The sequence below is a fragment of the Notothenia rossii genome (genome assembly GCF_949606895.1).
Source record: "Notothenia rossii genome assembly, chromosome: 9".
In the NCBI taxonomy this organism is placed as follows: domain Eukaryota; kingdom Metazoa; phylum Chordata; class Actinopteri; order Perciformes; family Nototheniidae; genus Notothenia; species Notothenia rossii.
In genome coordinates this window covers 44,956,534-44,974,789 of record NC_136907.1, presented here as the reverse complement: position 1 = coordinate 44,974,789, position 18,256 = coordinate 44,956,534, and the positions used below count along the sequence as shown (strand labels likewise).

The 18,256-nt window shown below is 42.1% G+C and overlaps 1 protein-coding gene across 1 annotated transcript in view; it reads right to left on the bottom strand.

The window, feature by feature from the left end:
* Positions 1–12,058, bottom strand: part of mrpl37 (mitochondrial ribosomal protein L37) — an 18,985-nt gene extending 6,927 nt beyond the window's left edge. The window contains exons 1-3 of the mRNA XM_079649392.1: positions 11,535–12,058; positions 10,530–10,713; positions 8,895–9,010 (exon numbers count right to left, since the gene is read on the bottom strand). Coding sequence (XP_079505518.1) covers positions 8,895–9,010; positions 10,530–10,713; positions 11,535–11,919 — 685 coding nt within the window. The 5' untranslated portion in view covers positions 11,920–12,058. The remainder of the gene's footprint in view (positions 1–8,894; positions 9,011–10,529; positions 10,714–11,534) is intronic.
* Positions 12,059–18,256: the final 6,198 nt, after the last annotated feature.

Here is an 18,256-nt window from a genome sequence, read left to right as displayed (position 1 = left end):
TGAAAAACGAGTTGTTGGAGAGAGAGCTGGCTCGAAACGGGCAGCTTGCGTCTCCCATTAAGTTGATCCCCCTGGGCTGTAAATCCCGCACCTCAAGCACGTTGTGTCTTTTAGGAGACAGGTGCTTATGGTCCTGAAGAAGGATGAAGGGGAACTTAATCTGACTCTCAAGTTTAAAATTGATGATTTTGTGTATACTGTCCATGTTACGTCTGACATTTTGAGATGTTATGGTTGTGGAGCGGCAGGACACCTGATCCGCGGGTGTCCGCGCTCGCAGCAGGCCCAACGGTGCCCGCGGCGGAGCCGCTACCAGTTGCCTTGTCCACGGCCGGGCCGCCGGTGCTGGGGTCCGCGCCCGCTGCGTAGCCGCTGCCGGTTGCTTTGTCCATGGCCGGGCCCGCGGCGGAAACGCCGGTGGTGGAACCGCGGGTTAGTCGATCCGTGGCAGAGCCAACGGTTTCACGCGTGGGAAGCACACAGGCAGCCGGTACACACAGTATCACACACACAGACACTCAGGTCACACAGAAAGCAGATAGTGAGCACACTGCAGCCAGAGTGGCTGAGTCTGTTCTAGAGGATGTGGTAGAGGATGAGGATTTGCTAAGGTTACCTGTTAAAAGGAAAAACGAACAAGTGAGCAAAGGAAGTGTGGCTCAAAAAGGAAGGTGTCAAAGAAGGAGTCGCTGTGTTCCTCCTCTCAGCCAGAGGGAGTCTCAGAGGACTCAGAGGACAGTGACAGTGAGTCATTCTTTGACATCGTTGAGGTAAAGGGAGAGGAGTACTCTTTCCAGAGGATCAGATCCTTTCTGGCGGAAACTAAGGGGTGGAGGGGGGGGAAATTAGATGATTTTTTTACTGATTTGCAGATCTTTCAGAATTCTGCCAGGGTTCTCATGCGGCGCAAAGAAGCCTTAGGGCAGGGGTCGGCAACCCGCGGCCCACGGGCCGCATGCGGCCCTTTAAGCCCTCTGCTCTGGCTCCCTTGTGCTTAGACAAAAATAAAAAGGATATAAAATAAAAGTATTTGTAGGACTATTTATATTTTGTTGCACGGTTGAAAATGTTTCGTATCTTGTATTTTGAGGTGATACTGTGACACATAAATAAAAAACAAAACCGTTTTAATTAGGTCAACTAAAATATGCGTCACATCCTGCTACGGTCCCGCGCGAGCGCCTTTTCTTGGAGGCGCTCGCGCGGGGACCCCCGGCTCGATGAGCGAACTATGGATAAATCAAAGAAAAGTACCGGAGGAACACATGATTTAATTCTGTGTGGACAGAGTTATATGCTTTCACAGCAAACGATGCTGGTTTACCGGTATGTTTGATATGTAGAGAGAAGTTGTCAATGGTGCTGCAGCATTTACGTATCGAGGAACAACACGGGAGAGGAAGACAGCTGACAATCTTCAGTCATAATTCAATGGGGTATGTAATTTATTTCAGAAAACAATTTTTGTTATATTCCATGGAATGCTCTTAACGTCCCGATAGCAATGAATATATTAAATGCTTTGACAATAAATAAAATACATACAAAAATTAATCTCTGGTAGCCGTAGCGCTGTAAAAATCACGACCAATCATTTTAGCCGACCCGGCTAAAATAACTGGATGGCCTACCTGCCTGTCAGCCTTCCATCTGTGCACAAATTTATCTTGTGGAGGAGGGACTCTGTAAGAAAGTCTGAAGGAAGAGGCCTATTTTTTCCGGTTGTGTATTTTCAAATTCTAGCGCACTCGAGCTGGTTTCTCCATTCTTACCTACCCTACCTTTAACTATTTTTAGGGTGCAGCTATATGTTTTATTTATTTCAAAGTGGGCCCATTTTAATAATATTTTTTTTTCCTTCAAATGTGCAGAGGACTCCCCAAGTGCTGTGTTTAATTTATTTTAAAGTAGGCCTGTGTATTATTTGTAATTCTCCTTATAGGAGTTCTTTGTTTCTTATTAGAGGTTAACAGTTGTATATAATGTAATAAATAGCCTAATAAATGCAAAAAAACTGTAGTTTTTGTCTGATAAAACAATAAATACAACTTTATTAGCTATCAAACTATGAAATATGTTTTGCGGCTCCAGACAAAAAATGTTTTGAGAAAAAGGAGCAAAATGGCTCTTTTGGTCAAAAAGGTTGCAGACCCCTGCCTTAGGGGAACCTTTCTTCAGCGGCCCAGAAAAGGCTCGGTTAAAGAAGATACTTCAGAGGATTAGAGAGGAAACTGCAAAGAAAGATGAATAAGTACATCTTGGTTTTATTTTTTATTTTTCTTCAGCCAGGTTTTTGATTTTGTTCGGATGCAACTATAATTTCATAATGAGTGACATAAAGATGGGCTCTTTAAACATTAACGGTGCTCGAGGGGATGCTAAGAGAGCACTTTTATTTACTTTATTAGGAAACAAGAGTTTAAATGTGACGTTTCTCCAGGAAACTCACAATACTGCTGAGAACGAGAGTGACTGGAGGAGGGAATGGGGGGGGAGGGCTTCTTCAGCCACAAGCGCAGCAATAGTGGAGGGGTTGCCATTCTCTTTGCGAGGGGCTTTACACCCTTCTCCTGTACGGTCGATGAGGTCATCCCAGGACACTTGCTCAAAATAAATGCTGAATTTGAAAAAGTTAAAATATGTTTTATAAATATTTATGCTCCCAGTGTGGGCGCAGAGAGGCTTTTGTTTTTTGAGAAACTGAAACACACTCTTAGCACCTGTGATAGTGAGGAGTATCTGTTCCTGGGGGGTGACTTCAACTGCACAGAGAACCCTTTGCTGGATAGGAACCACCAGGAACCGCATGCTGCCTCGAAGAGTGCCTTAATAAGATTAACAGAAAGCTTTGAGCTGTGTGATGTTTGGAGGCACTTCCACCCGGGCCAGCGGCAGTACACGTGGGTGCACTCTAGGGATAACCTGTTGTCTCTAGCTAGGCTGGATCGTGTCTATGTTTTTAATCATCACATTAATGTTAGCAGAAGCTGCTCCATCAGTCCAGTGGGAATCTCTGACCATTCCCTCGTACAAGTCTCAGTTTTTATTAATCATGTTAAGTGTAATAGTGCGTATTGGCACTTTAATGCTTCTCTGTTGGCCGACAAACATTTTTAAAATGTTTTTTAATTATTTTGGGAAAACTACTGTTTATCTAAGAGTGAGTACAATTCTCTTCAGCAGTGGTGGGATGTAGGTAAAGTGAAGATCAAGCAGCTTTGCCTACAGTACACTTTCAATGTCACAAAGGACATGCTAGATCTCTGAGAGCTCTTGAGAGAGAAGTGGTGGAGCTGCAGGGATTGGCAGACTCCACAGGAGAGCGAGAACATGTTGAAGTTTTCAAAAGTAAAAACTCAGCTCTGTCTGACCTGCTGGGGTTTTCTGCTCAGGGTGCTCTGGTCAGATCCCGGTTTCAGAACATCGTGAAAATGGATGCTCCCTCTCACTTTTTCTTTGGTCTAGAACAGGGGTCTGCAACCTTTTTGACCAAAAGAGCCATTTTGCTCCTTTTTCCAAAAAATGTTTTTGTCTGGAGCAGCAAAACATATTTCATAGCTTGATAGCTAATAAAGTTGTATTTATTGTTATAGCAGACACAAACTACGTTTTTTTTGCATGTATTAGGCTATTTATTACATTATATAAAACTGTTAACCTCTAATAAGAAACAAAGAACTCCTATAAGGAGAATTAAAAATAATACACAGGCCTACTTTAAAATAAATTAAACACAGCACTTGGGGAGTCCTCTGCACATTTGAAGGGAAAAAAAGTATTATTAAAATGGGCCCACTTTGAAATAAATAAAACATATAGCTGCACCCTAAAAAGAGTTAAAGGTAGGGTAGGTAAGAAAGGAGAAACCAGCTCGAGTGCGCTAGAATTTGACAATACACAACCGGAAAAAATAGGCCTCTTCCTTCAGACTTTCTTAAAGAGTCTCTCCTCCAACACACATGAACGCGCATCATCAATGAGGCCACGAGATAAGTTTATGCACAGATGGAAGGCTGACAGGCAGGTAGGCCATCCAATCATTTTAGCCGAGCCGGCTAAAATGCCGTGCTTTTTACAGCGCTACGGCTTCCAGAGATACATTTTTGTATGTATTTATTGTCAAAGCATTTAATATATTCATTGCTATCGGGACATTAAGAGCATTCCATGGAATATAACAAAAAGTGTTTTCTGAAATAAATTACATACCTCATTGAATTGTGACTGAAGATTGTCAGCTATCTTCCTCTCCCGTGTTGTTCCTCGATGCGTAAAGGCTGCAGCACCGTTGACAACTTCTCTCTACATATCAAACATACCGGTAAACCAGCATCGTTTGCTGTGAAAGCATAACTCTGTCCACACAGAATTTAATTCCTGTGTTCCTCCGGTACTTTTCTTTGATTTATCCATAGTTCGCTCATCAAGCCGGGGGTCAGGTTATTCACCCGCAGGAAAAGGCGCTCGCGCGGGACCGTAGCAGGATGTGACGCATATTTTAGTTGACCTAATTAAAACGGTTTTGTTTTTCATTTATGTGTCACAGTATCACCTCAAAATACAAGATACGAAACATTTTCAACCATGCAACAAAATATAAATAGTCCTACAAATACTTTTATTTTATTTCCTTCTTATTTTTGTCTAAGCTCAAGGGAGCCAGAGCAGAGGGCTTAAAGGGCCGCATGCGGCCCAGGGGCCGCGGGTTGCCGACCCTTGGTCTAGAGCAGGGGTGTCAAACTCAATTTCATCACGGGCCACATCAGCATTATGACTGCACTCGAAGGGCCGATTGTCACTTTAAGAATATATAAAAATACATATATAAATATTTAATATATATAAACGTATGTGTTATATTTATATTACATTATTGCCTCTGCATTGGATCATAATCGGATAGGGGAATAACTTCATAATTAACTACGTCTGAAAGCAGAAGTCTAGGGTAAATAATTGCAAGTCTCTTCAGTGAGAATGTAACAAAAGGATTTAAAAAGAAAAGCCACATTCTTGAAAAAAATGTAAGATTCTGAAAAATATGTCAAATTCTAAGATAAAAGGCATATTTTTGAAGAAAAAGTCAAATTCTGAGAAAAAAGTCAAATTTGAGATGCATTGTGGGACATGTAGTTTATGGGCAACGGTCTTCTGTAAATCGGCATGTAACCGTATAAACATATTATATTCTTTAAAAGCTCTTGTGGGGCCACATGAAATGAAGTCACGGGCCGGATTTGGCCCCCGGGCCTTGAGTTTGACACCCCTGGTCTAGAGCGTAAGAATGGTCAGAGGAGACTGATGCACTCCCTGCGATCCAATGCTGGGCAGTTGCTTCAGGAGTCCGCAGACATTCGTCAGTGTGCTGTGGAGTTCTACAAAGAGCTCTACAAAACAGAGTTCCAGGCCGAGCCAGAGGTGGCGCAGTCGTTCTATGAGGGCCTTCCTAACGTCCCTGAGGAGGACCATGCTGAGCTGGAGGAGGAGCTCTCTGCCCAGGAGCTGCAGGAGGCCCTGCAGAGCATGCAGAGTGGGAAGGCTCCTGGCATAGACGGCCTGCCTGCAGACTTCTATAAGGCTCTCTGGCCGGTTATAGGTGACGACCTGCTGAGTGTGCTCAGAGACAGTCTAAGTAACGGGAGGTTGCCTCTGAGTTGCAGGAGAGCTGTGCTCACTCTCCTCCCTAAGAAAGGAGACCTGCAGGAGATTAAGAACTGGTGTCATGTGTCTCTACTCTGTACCGACTACAAGCTGCTTTCCAAAGTGTTAGCGACGAGGCTGAGAAAAGTGATGGAGCATGTCATTCACGTAGACCAGACATACTGTGTACCCAGCAGGTTGATAACTGACAACGTGACTCTAATTCGAGATGTTTTGGACCTCTCCAGTTCATTGGGCTGTGAGCTTGGTTTGATTTCTCTAGACCAAGAAAAGGCTTTTGACCGAGTTGAACACCAGTACTTGTGGCAGACGCTGGAAGCTTTTGGGTTCAGCTCTGGTCTCATAGCCAAGATCCAGGTCTTGTACAGGGACATTGAGAGTGTACTGAAGATAAACGGTAGTTTGTGTGCTTCTTTTGAAGCTCAGAGAGGAGTCCGACAGGGCTGCTCTTTGTCCGGGATGCTCTACTCCCTGGCCATAGAGCCCTTTTTACACCGGTTAAGGTCAAAGTTACAGGGTTTCTCTTTTCCTGGCCGTAGGGATGTTTTTAAATTGTCTGCGTATGCGTATGACATAATGTTTTTTGTTAAAAAACAAGATGACATCAATGTTTTAACTGAAACTGTGAGCAATTTTTGCAAAATCTCATCTGCTCGAGTCAACTGGGGGAAAAGTGAGGCCTTAGCAGTAGGAGAGGGCAGTATTGACAGCTTGTTGTTACCTTGGGGCCTTGGTTGGAAAAGGGCAGGGGTAAAGTAGCTGGGTATTTATTTCATTGTCATTTGGTGATGACACGTTTTGTTTGAAAAACTGGGACGGGCTTATAGAGAAAGTGGAAGGCCGGTTAAAGAAGTGGAAGTGGATCCTTCCCAAACTTTCTTTTAAAGGGCGTATCCTTATTTTAAACAACCTTGTTTCCTCCATGCTGGCTCACCGGCTGGCATGCCCACCCGTAAACCTGCTGTCCAGGGTGCAGGCTCTCATGGTGGACTTCTTCTGGGACCGCATGCACTGGGTCCCTCAGAGCGTCCTGTTCCTGCCAAAGGAGGAGGGAGGACATGGCCTGGTTCACCTGGCAAGCAGAGGGGCTGCTTTCAGGCTCCAGTTCGTCCAGAGGTTCCTGACTGGACCTGCTGACCTGGTCTGGAGACCCGTAGCTCGGGCCTTATTGGAACGCTGTGGTGGGCTGGGTCTGGCTGAGTCGCTGTTCCTAATGGACCTAAAAGGATTACGCCTGAACAATCTCTCGGGTTTCTATGGAGGTCTCTTCAAGGTGTGGGGACTACTCAAAAAAGAGAGACCAGAGTGCTGTGGCTCACTGTTCTGGCTCCTCAGAGAACCAGTGGTCCGTGGATCTCGGTTTGTTTGTGGAGTAGGGCCTTCTCTACAACAGAGACTCTGTGAGGAGAGGATCCTCACGCTGGGCCAGGTGGTGGAGGTGTGTGGCCTCCGTCTGGACAACGCTGCAGGCCTGGCCTCACGTCTGAGCCTCAGGTCAGTCCGGGTGGTCAGCCTCCTGCTGCAGAGCTGGAAACAGCAGCTCAGCCAATCAGAGCTGGCGCTGATCGCTGCTCACTGTAACGGACTGAAGTCTCCAAATGATAATGACTCTTTTCCAGAGATGCAATGTTTTCCTGATCTCAGTTGTGAGGGTTTTTTGTTAAAGTTGGACAATGTTACTGATTTTAAGTTTAGCACCATGTCCAACAAAACATTGTATTATTTGGTGACAAAGGTGCTGAATCAGAGCAGACTCCAGGAGCGAGTGGACACCCGGTGGAAAGCCCATCTGGGCCTGACGGAGGCTCAGAGGCCTGAGTGGAGAGCGCTCTACAAGCGTCCGCTGACTAAGTGGGGTGGGGACCTCCAGTGGAGGATTCTCCACGCTGCGGTAGCTGTAAATGCGTTTGTTTCAGTTATCAACCCTACAGTGTCTGACGCCTGTCCTTTCTGTGTACAGAGGGAAACCATTTTTCATTGTTTTACGGAATGTGGTCGACTCCTTTGTCTTTTTCAGTTACTTACTCAGATGTTGATTTTGTTTAATGTGGTTTTTTCTAAGACAATGTTCATTTTGGGTTGTAGGTAAAGTCAGAAGCAAAAGTCAGCTTTTTAATTTTTTGTTGGGGCAGGCTAAAATGGCCATTTACCTCAGCAGGAGGAATAAAGTTGCGGAATCTTTGGATACCGATGCAGTTTCGATTTTCAAGCGGATGGTTAAAGCAAGACTAAAAGCGGACTACGGTTACTTTTGCTTAAAAAAAAATGTGGGAGAATTTGAGGCCATGTGGTGCCTTAAAAATGCTTTGTGTTCTGTGGAGAATGAGGATCTTATTTTCAGTCGTTGTCTGAACTGACAATGTGTCTCTTTGTCTAACGTAGCTTAAACTTAACGTTAGCTTTCTAGCTAACACAACACATGCACGTACCTTTCTCTGTGTGTTTTTTTTGTAGTGACGAATGAAGTTGGATGTTGTGGTGGCCGTGTCACTGATCTTTATGCTGCAGACCCTGCATACCGCTCTTCTCTTCTTATTACAGTCATCGACAAAATAATCCTTGAATCCAAACTTCACTATTTTTGGAGTAAAGCTAGCCGCTGCCATGTTAACTGATACTCCTGCCTACTAGTGGGTTGCCAGGTTTGCGCGCATGGTGCTATAATCACCCAATCACGTTTCGAAAAAACTAAACCTAATATCTCAATACAAAAACAAACGCAAATATTTAATTTTAAAAAGTCAAGTCCTTTCAAGTCATCTGTCTCAAGCTTAAGTCAAGTCTCAAGTCATGAATACCAAGTCAAAGTCAAGTCAAGTGCAGAAATATGCGACGCGAGTCAAGTCATGTGACTCGAGTCCCCACCTCTGGTACTTTGTACATATATACAAATGGTCCTCACAGAATGAACCACAATGACTTTAGTGATCCTCTGAGCACAACCAACTGGCCAGTGTTTCCACTTATCCTGTCAAAAATATTCCATACTCTCAAATGGTTTGAATCGTGCACTCTTTATAAACTTTACAGCACTTTTCTTCTTCAGTGCTTGAGTTGGTCATTGCTGCCGAACCGAAATGACTTGAAATGCTCAAGAATGTGTATTGTTTAACTGCATGCGCACTAGAATGATAAGGATATACAAAAAGAAAACAGGAGACACTTTCAAAAGGATTGTTGCATACAGTGGTGATCAAAACCTCCACAGCACCTTTAAGTAGAGGGCGGTTTACCTCTTTTCCATTTAGTTGCCAGTGAGCATTTCTCAGCTTGGATCCTCCGTCCAATGGCTGGGTGGCTGCTCTGCAGAGTCGCACACAGGTGGAGCAGGTTGACCATCATCGTGTTGCTAGGAGACGAACACAAACACAGTGAGCGAGAGTAGAGTGATGACCTCGTGAAAACAAGGATGGTAAAAGTACCGGTGCTTAAAAAAAACTGGATGTGTACCACAGACTCTAAAGCCATCATCATAAGCAAAGGTTATCACAATGGTTCACTTACAGAGGTTCATTCAAGGGTATATCACTTCAGAATCAGAAACAGAATCAGGTCTGTTGTCAGGTAGGTTTACACGAGTTGCCTTGTTGTATATGGTGCATACATAAACACAATGAAAGAGGATCAATCGGAAGAAAAGGACCAACAAATAAAACCATTATAAAAATCTATATAAAAACTTTTATAGCAATGAAATAAAGTGAAATATGTACAAGTAATATAGATATACCAACAAATGATGTACAGTTTAATATGACAAAATGTAAGCAAATTAGAATAAAATCAAATATGTGCAGAAATGAAAAGAGGTAGCTCTGAGTACGATGGGTAAAATTCAGAGGGTTGTGCAGGATTGAAAGTTTTAAAATGAACAAGTTATTGTTTTCATCATGTGAACCCCTGAGTTAGTGACTAACTGTTAGTTACCAACTCAGGGCCTGTGCTCACATAGCCCCTTTTTCTGAGCCCAGCAGCGTGTTTTTGTCCAGAGCTCGACTTATTTGGTGAGCGCTTCGAGATGATAATATTTCAAATATTCAGAAAGAAACTGATAAAGTCACTGTAGAAAATGGACAGAAGCTTGAATTTGGCTGTGTCCTTCAGACAGGAACTATCTTCACAAAGACCTAGAGATCATGTGTTTGAGCGGATCAGCCGGGTGGACTTCTATCTCCGTTTGGGATCGTTCTTCTCGCTCTACGGCTGTCAGACTGAAGCTCATTCATACAAAGTGTGAGAGCAACAATCTTCTGGTTGGTGTTCAAGGTGAAGATAAATGTCATACAAATATTTAGTAACACAAATAGATAATAAAAAGCAAGGGGGCAAAATACATACAGACAATGATAAGTTGGGGTTTGCTTTGATACATTTAGATTTATGGATATAAAATGTACAAAGAATAACAATACTATTGACTAAAAGGTTATGGATAGGTTTGTCTAAAGTAAGTCCATAAATTATGTTGTTTTGCAAAAAATTATTGGTAAATCACAGACGGATTACACCGTTTTAAATTGGGGAGTTACTGGGAATTTTAAATAATTACTTCTTAATGTGTAAATAGGGCTTTTTGAAAAGTTTTGAGAGATGGCATTTCGGACAAATTAGGGAATGCGATTTTAATTAAAAATATTTGTAGTTGTTTTATTTGGGATTAATTTGGCCAAAGTTACAGCCTCCAACCAAAAAATTATTTGCTGTAGATTTTCTATTCAAAAAAAGTATATAGTTATTTTGGAATACTTTGTTATTATAAAAAAAGCTGTATTCCGTGTCAGTACATCAAACATGTACTTAAGAGTGGTTGATGTACTTCTTGACCGGACATTAATCGCTGAATGTTCGTCGTTGTCCTGACACACTACCTGTATCTCTCTTTGCCGGGCCGCTCCTCTGTGCTGTCCCAGAAGCGGGCGTGTTTGATGGCATTCTGCACACGTTCATCCTGATCTGGGATCTGATTGGCAGGATTCTCTGACAATGAGAGGAGCTGAGGCGGCAGACTGGGGATCAGTTTGGTTTTGGTCAACCACAGAGCCTGAAGCACCCCTGAGACAGAAAGAGGAGGATTTCAAGAGACGTGACATTTTGAAGTATTATTACAATTATTTCAAATGTTATCAAAATGCAATTAGTAGTTTTTTTTATTCTGACTACAAGAGGATGTTCAGTAAGAGTTTTTGTGTAATTTAGCAGTTAATTAAATGTTTTATTATCAGCGAAGCAATACAGTTCTGAAAAATGAAAGAACTCTGTATATTAATAATCCTCCAAAAAGCACTTGAACTACCCTGTATGTGTCAGTACATTTACTCAAGTACTGTACTTAAGTACAATTTTGATGGGACTTGTACTTTACTTTAGCATTTCCATTTGATTTTTTCAGAGGTTAATTGTTTACTTTTACTCCACTACATGTATTTAATACCTTTAGTTACTTTACAGATCTTGATTAATGATGTGAAATATAATCAAGTGTTAATTCAGACTTTAGTTCCACCTGGAGTCAATTCACAAGCTACCCTGCAGTATACAAAGTCATTCAGACTAGCTGCACCTTTACCAGCTTTGAGAACACTTTAAAGATCAATCATTATAAAACATATCATATATATTATTCTGAAATGGACCAATCTGCACAATGACTACTTTTACTTTTGGTACTTTAAGTATTTAGTCGCTAATTCTTTTTTACTTTTACTTGAGTATCATTTTGATTGCTGGACTATAAGTTCTTACAGAGTATTCCTACACTCTGGTATTTCTACTTGAACTCAAGTACAAGATCAGAGTACTTCTTTCACCTCTGCTTATTTGTACACACAACAGTGTACTTCTTGTGTAATACAGTAATGAAGTGAGGATCCTACCCTCCAGAGCGCTGGTCCTCTGGTTGAACACAAAGCACGAACTGTCTTTGAACAGCGGCATCTCGTGAGCCGGGGGGGACCGGTAGTGACCCGGGTCCTTGTAGCTTCTCTCCCACTGCGGCTGGAAAGGCTTGGACAGTCCCGGCACATAGTGCATCTTCTCCCCGTAGGTGACTGCCTCCAGCCCGGGTATCTCCACTCTCTCCCGGAGTGTGCGCACAGGCCGGACCTTGGCTGTCAGACAGCGGCTGATGGAGAGGTGTCTCCGGGCCTGAAAGTGGCTTCCTCCTCCATATGTGGACAACCGGGACAAGTCCTTCAGGAGAACGGTTTGAGAGAACAGCGGAGCCACCGCTTTCAGACACTGAGCCGTTTCCGGAAACATATTGGCGCCTAATGTAATTTCTACAGAGTTTTTAAGATGTAAGCTGTAATTCTGACATAAGTCATTGCCTGTAAATGCTGCTGCAGGGCGCCGCCATGTTGGATTTCTTCTTCTTCTCTTGCTTTTGGCGGATTGCAAACAACTTAAAAGGTGCATACCGCCACCTACTGTACATTAGTATGAATCATCACATCATTCCAACTCTTTAACCTATGTTCTAATCAAAATTAAATTAAAATAAATCAATAAAACCATTAAATAAATGAAACAAATCTATATTCTTTCCTGACCTAATGTTAAATTCTTCTTCCTACCCCAGTTTCACTCAAGAATTTAAACAGTGCCTTTCTGGTAGCTTTTACTCCCTCTCCTTTTGTTCCCAAAAAACCAACCACACTCCATTCCCTCTCTGCCTCTAGGACTTTAGCATAAAGTCTCTCTCTCTCTCTCTCTCTCTCTCTCTCTCTCTCTCTCTCTCTCTCTCTCTCTCTCTCTCTCTCTCTCTCTCTCTCTCTCAATTCAATTCAATTCAATTCAATTCAAAGGGGCTTTATTGGCATGAAAGTTAAATTAAACAATGTTGCCAAAGCATCACAATACAAAATAATTAACAACATTAACAGACATTTCAAATGTTTACATATTATTGATGATATATATATACAGTGATACAATTACATTTCAACACGTGTGTGTGTGTGTGTGTGTGTGTGTGTGTGTGTGTGTGTGTGTGTGAGTCTCATTCACTGTCCCTCAGGTTGTGGCATGTGTATACATATTGGGCAGCAAGGTGTGCCTTGTCTCCTTCTCCTAGGAGTACTCTCAGTCTTGAGAGGTCATCAACCTCCTTGAAACCTGGGATTACAGAGTTCAACTTGTTCCAATAAATGCTCCTTACTTCGTTGAATGTTTGGCACTTCAGGAGGAAGTGCATCTCTCTCTCTCTCTCTCTCTCTCTCTCTCTCTAAACAGCACTGCATATTTACAACTTTTACACCTGCTGATGTAACGCAAATGTTTCCAACCTTGGTTTGGGGGAAATTTCGAGGATGCACATGGGTAGACTTCGCGTCCTTCAAATCCCCACAATGCTTTGCGCACGGACCAATTTCAAAAACCCTTGCGGAGAATGGCTGAACTGACGCAGCACACATTTAAATGTAAGTATGTAGTGGCGTAAAACATGTGTTGGTAAATGTGTTACTTTGTTACATTTGTTTGTTACCACCATAAATGTGTTCCGCAAATGTTTCCAACTTGGGATCAATAAAGTATATCTTATCTTAAGATGATCGATGGCTACTGCCATATTTGCAAAATGTGCCTCTGAACCTTGACAAGTGCATGTTTCAGGCTTATCAATTAACAACAGGAGGGGTCACAAACATAAGACCAGCTGTTAAATAAAGCTCTTCTGACCTTAGCTGGCATGTGGGTATATATTAATGCTGCCCATGATGGGCACAAGCAATTTTCACCCATTTATTAATGATATGTTTTAAATTTGAGTGTTTCCTATCCCCTAAACCTCCAGGGATGTACATAGTTGTAAATATGCAGTGGTGTTTATTTGTAAATCATTTAGTATAATCACACAAATGTTGTGTTTTATATTTAATAATTCTGTGTTCTTTATTTATTGATTGTTCAATACCTGACAAGGCCGGAGATGAAAAACTTGGGTCGCAGGTTCCTCAACAGTGCATCACAAGACATCTATCAATATGTGTGTATACCTCCACCATTAAACTGTCATATTCTGCACATTTCTTATACTATCTACATACATCTTATATAAGAGTATAATACATACGTATAATATCAGTTAAAATAAGTGCTTCAACATAGTTAACATTGCTGGAGGTATACAAAAAGTGTTTCATTCATTGCATAACTACACCGTTTGTGTATGTCAATAAACCTTAGAAAATCTTGAAATCTTGAAAGGGATGTGCAAAATAGTCATTATACACAGTCTTTTATGAACTATTAGTAGAGAATAACGAGTAATGAATATACTTTATAGGGATCCTATTAATATCTAATAATAAAAATAATGAAATTCAATAACATGCTTTAACCACTAGGTGTCCCTTTATATCAGGAGTGCACGTTTATGGTGTAAATACAGCCTATCTACCAATTGGATCAAATATAAAAGTCAGCCGAATTAGTGTTGATACTGTGAGGAGAAGTATTGTGTGAAAATAAATGTAAGATGTTGTTTAATTGCTGATATATTTATGATCCACGTCACGTTTTCAGTGTTGGCGGCAGTTCCTCATGTTTGTATAGAAGTCTTCTCATCAAGGCTCTATAAATAGAGAATTACAGCAGATATGTAACATTTAATGCAGCTGTAAACTGTGTTCGTTATTCTCCCGTCCAGGAGAGAAGCTTTAAAAGGAGACTAAATGGAGTCTCTGTGAAAGTTCAATTTGGTACTTTAATTAAAAAAGGCGCGGGTTGGTCACAAGCATGATATTGTTCAGTCAGACAAACAGCTGTGATCCGCTCCTCGTTAGGGAAGAGAAGAGGTGGATCTCTCCTCCGGTGCTGTTATATATCCTCTGCTGGCTCCTCCCCGCCTGCCGGCTCGCCTCGTCTCCAATGTCCGTTGTTGCATTTAAACAGAGGATTGGTTCTTTTCACATTCAACATATGCTTAACACGCCTTTTCTCCTCATATTCTCTTTCATCACTTTTCATTTAACACATTCTAAACGCTGTAATCAATAGAGAACCACAGTGACGCGTCGTAAAACCCGGAAGTAAGTTAGCATTTTTAGCACTTCCGGTTCCTTCCTCAAAAAACAATGCATTTTTTCCATAGGGTTTTGGAAAATAGCTCGAAATAAGGTCTGTGGTTGACACAAATTTAAGAGGTAATTGACGTTTTGTTCTACGACATTAAATACATCAGCAGTGACCCCACTGGGGATTTTTGAAGAGTTTACGTGTCTGAAAAACGATGGTTTTTACCGAATGGCTGAATAGGACTACAGAAATTGTCGAGGCCGTTGTACGTCATTACGCCGAACACGTAAACACTCCCGCTAAGTTTGTTTTCCCCTGTGTTCTGCTTGAAAGCAAGTACCTGCCTATCTTTAGTATCTGTATATCTATATCTGACCATTAGAATCTGTATTTTTGAAATTGTCGTTTTTAACACCGTAGTTTTACAAATGATAGAATAATTAATTACCAGTGTTTTCCAATTTTACTCGGCAGTTCGTTTCGTTGGCTAACGTTAGCTAAAGCTAGCGCTACTAGTTAGCTACGCACAGGGGTGAAAGTGGTTTGAATTTCTTGCAGGTACTATAATGCTACCCCGACCTTCATTGGTTCATATTGTTCTCCTCCCGCCCCCAGCTTCATGCATCCCTGAACACAAACTTCAAATTTGTAATGTCTTTATGGGGTAGAAATTAGAAACACTTGACAATATGTATAGTCAATTATTTATTTTCAATTGTGCATACAACTTGTGTCAAAACTTAACAGACCATTAGCAAGGCATGTTGAGGGACGTAAACTACACACTTTTCCACATTTTCCACAGAGGGCTGAAGTAGCTCTCCTCTTCTGTGTACCGGCGAGCCATGCAGCTTGTTGAGTGGGCTGCTCTTCTTCCTTTGCCCAGCCAGGTCTTCACATAAGGCAGTGGATCCCACTGTCTGCATGGTGGTCCCACAGAGCTGATGAAGAGGAGATTTGCTGCATTTGTTGTTGTAAGTTTGCTCCTATACTCAGTTATGATGTTATTCATTGTGCTGAACCCCCGTTCACAGTCAGCATTGCTTGGAGACAGTGCCACTGCCATGAGCAACTTCTTCATTTTGTTGGGAATGTTTCTTCCTCCACTGGCCTTGTATTCTGTGAATCCAAGATGGGCCTATTGTTGGTTCACATGTAGGACATCACACAAAGCCCTCACCTCATTATCTCCAAATCGAGGATTGTCATGGTCCCAGTTGTCAGGGTTGAGGACTGCCATTTGATTGATAAGGCTGTTATAAGCCTCTTTTCGGTTGGCTGCAACACTGGCCTGTGCTCTGTTTGCTGTGGTTGTGAAGAGTCTTTCTTTCATATTGTCTGCCACTGCTTGGATGAACTGAGCAGAGTCAATGATGGGAGACCTGCCAACTCTTAAATCCTCTCCCTTGAATTCCATCACTTCCTCTGCCTGACTGGCATCAACTGCATGTTGTCCTGGGTAGCGATTGAAACTTTCTATGCGTTTGACATACGTCGTCATGATGTCATGGGCCTTTGGGAGTGTGGTCTTCCTGTTCTGAAGAATTTCTGACAAGTTCTTAAGTTCAGTCAGAACATCTGCCATCAGTGCAAGACTTTTCAGGAAGTTGATGCAGCACAACTTAGAAAGCAGACCTTTGAATTTGGCCCTCTCTCTGCTGTCCCTTGTATCATCCTCTGATGCCTCACGGAAATGTTGTGCCAAGACTGGATAAGACTACCAAACTGCAGAGACTGCCCTCCATGAAGAAGCTACCCAGCGAACACTGAACACTTTTCCAATCCTCCTGAGGGCGATGTCCAGGTTGTGAGCAAATTCACTCAGCTGCCGCATGTTTTTTGGTGACTGGCTATATAATGAATATAGGCTGTCCATGAATGCCTGGAAGTCCTTTGTTCCCCCTGTCACATCCAGTGCCTGGTCAACAGCAAGCTCCAGTCTGTGATTAAGGCAGTGCCATAGTATGATGCCTGGGAAGTCATCCTGGAGCAACTTCCCAACACCTGACTTCACTCCCAGCATGACACTGGCCCCATCACTGCAAAATCCAATGAGGATTTCTCTCAGCAACTCAACAGTAAAGCCATTTTTAAGCAAGCAACCCATAATCTGTTCCTTGATATGAGCAGCAGACATACTATCCAGCTCAACCAGGTACAACGGAAAGGCAATGGGCTCCATGTCTCCATCAACACTAGCCTTCAGGAACACAATTAGTGTTGATTTGTGCCCAACACTGGTTGACTCATCAGCCAATACTGTGATTTTGCTTTTGGTCTCTATTATCTTTTTTAGAAGTTCCTTTTTCATCTGTGATGACACATGCTCAATTATGTCAACAGACAGTTTTGCTATGCAAAACACGCCCCAAATCAGCAGAATTTGCATGTTGCAGGTCAATCAGAATCTCAAAGTCTGTGAAAGGCTTGTTGTTCTTGGCCACATAATAGGTTGTCATGAATACCTTGGCAGTAGACTCAAACACAGACTCCTGACTACTCGCGTTCATGTTCAGAAGAATATCTTTATTTGCTGTCTGAATAATCTTGACTGCTTCATTATGTGCTGCAGAGTTCTTGTGTTCACGGATTTTTTTGCGCAGTGATGAAAGCTGGACATCCCTTGATGGACCAGCTGGGATTATCTTTCCATCAGCCCACTGAATAGCAATATTAACACCACGGGAGGCCATGACACCCAGATCCTTCACATCATGGCATGGGGTACAGCCTAGCCTTCCATTGTGAGCATACATCCATTCATTTTTCTGTTTGAACTGTTCATATTGTTCTTCTTTCCATATAGAAGGGTATGCAGTAGGGCTAGCATCACCTATGGTGGCTTCTGAGGGACCTGCTGCCACTTCTTCTGGCTGAGTCTCCTCTTCCTCCCTCTGGGCCTCAACTGTTATAAATTAGAATAAAGATGTATAACTAAATTCAGCAGACAGTCAAAAATGTACAAGTCTCTGTCTTTCTTTGAATTTTCAGAATATTGGTTACATAAATTAAAATACTAATAAAATAAAATGTATGCCACAATGTGCAGATTAAAATAGAAGATATCAAAGCAAAATATTTAATGTTAAAATAGTATGCTGTGTACATGTTGTGTTCTGAGTAAAATAGCCAGTTGACTATATAGAGCAGGGGTGCCCAACCTTTTTTTAACCAAGACGGCGGCGATCGTTGACGGGGGGGGGTTATTAACTATAGTTATTTGACCACAATATTTGAACACAATTACAGTTTATTTTATTTTCAACTATATTCTTCTTCTTCTTCTTCATATTACTACTACTACTATTATTATTATTATTATTGTTATTGTATATGTAATATTTTTCACTCCCTTCTCTTTTTCAAGTGAGGGTGCTTAACATTCAACTGGGACCCTTATGCACCCCCGTAGAACCGGGCCTGGAGGTGGCCAAACTACGGCCCGCGGGCCACATGCGCCCCGTTGATGTGTTTAATGTGGCCCGTCCAATATTGGTATAAATGAGCCAGGGTTCCCGCGCTGATCTTAAAAAGCCTTAAAGTCTAAAATACAACGATCCAATTTTTATTTATGTTATCC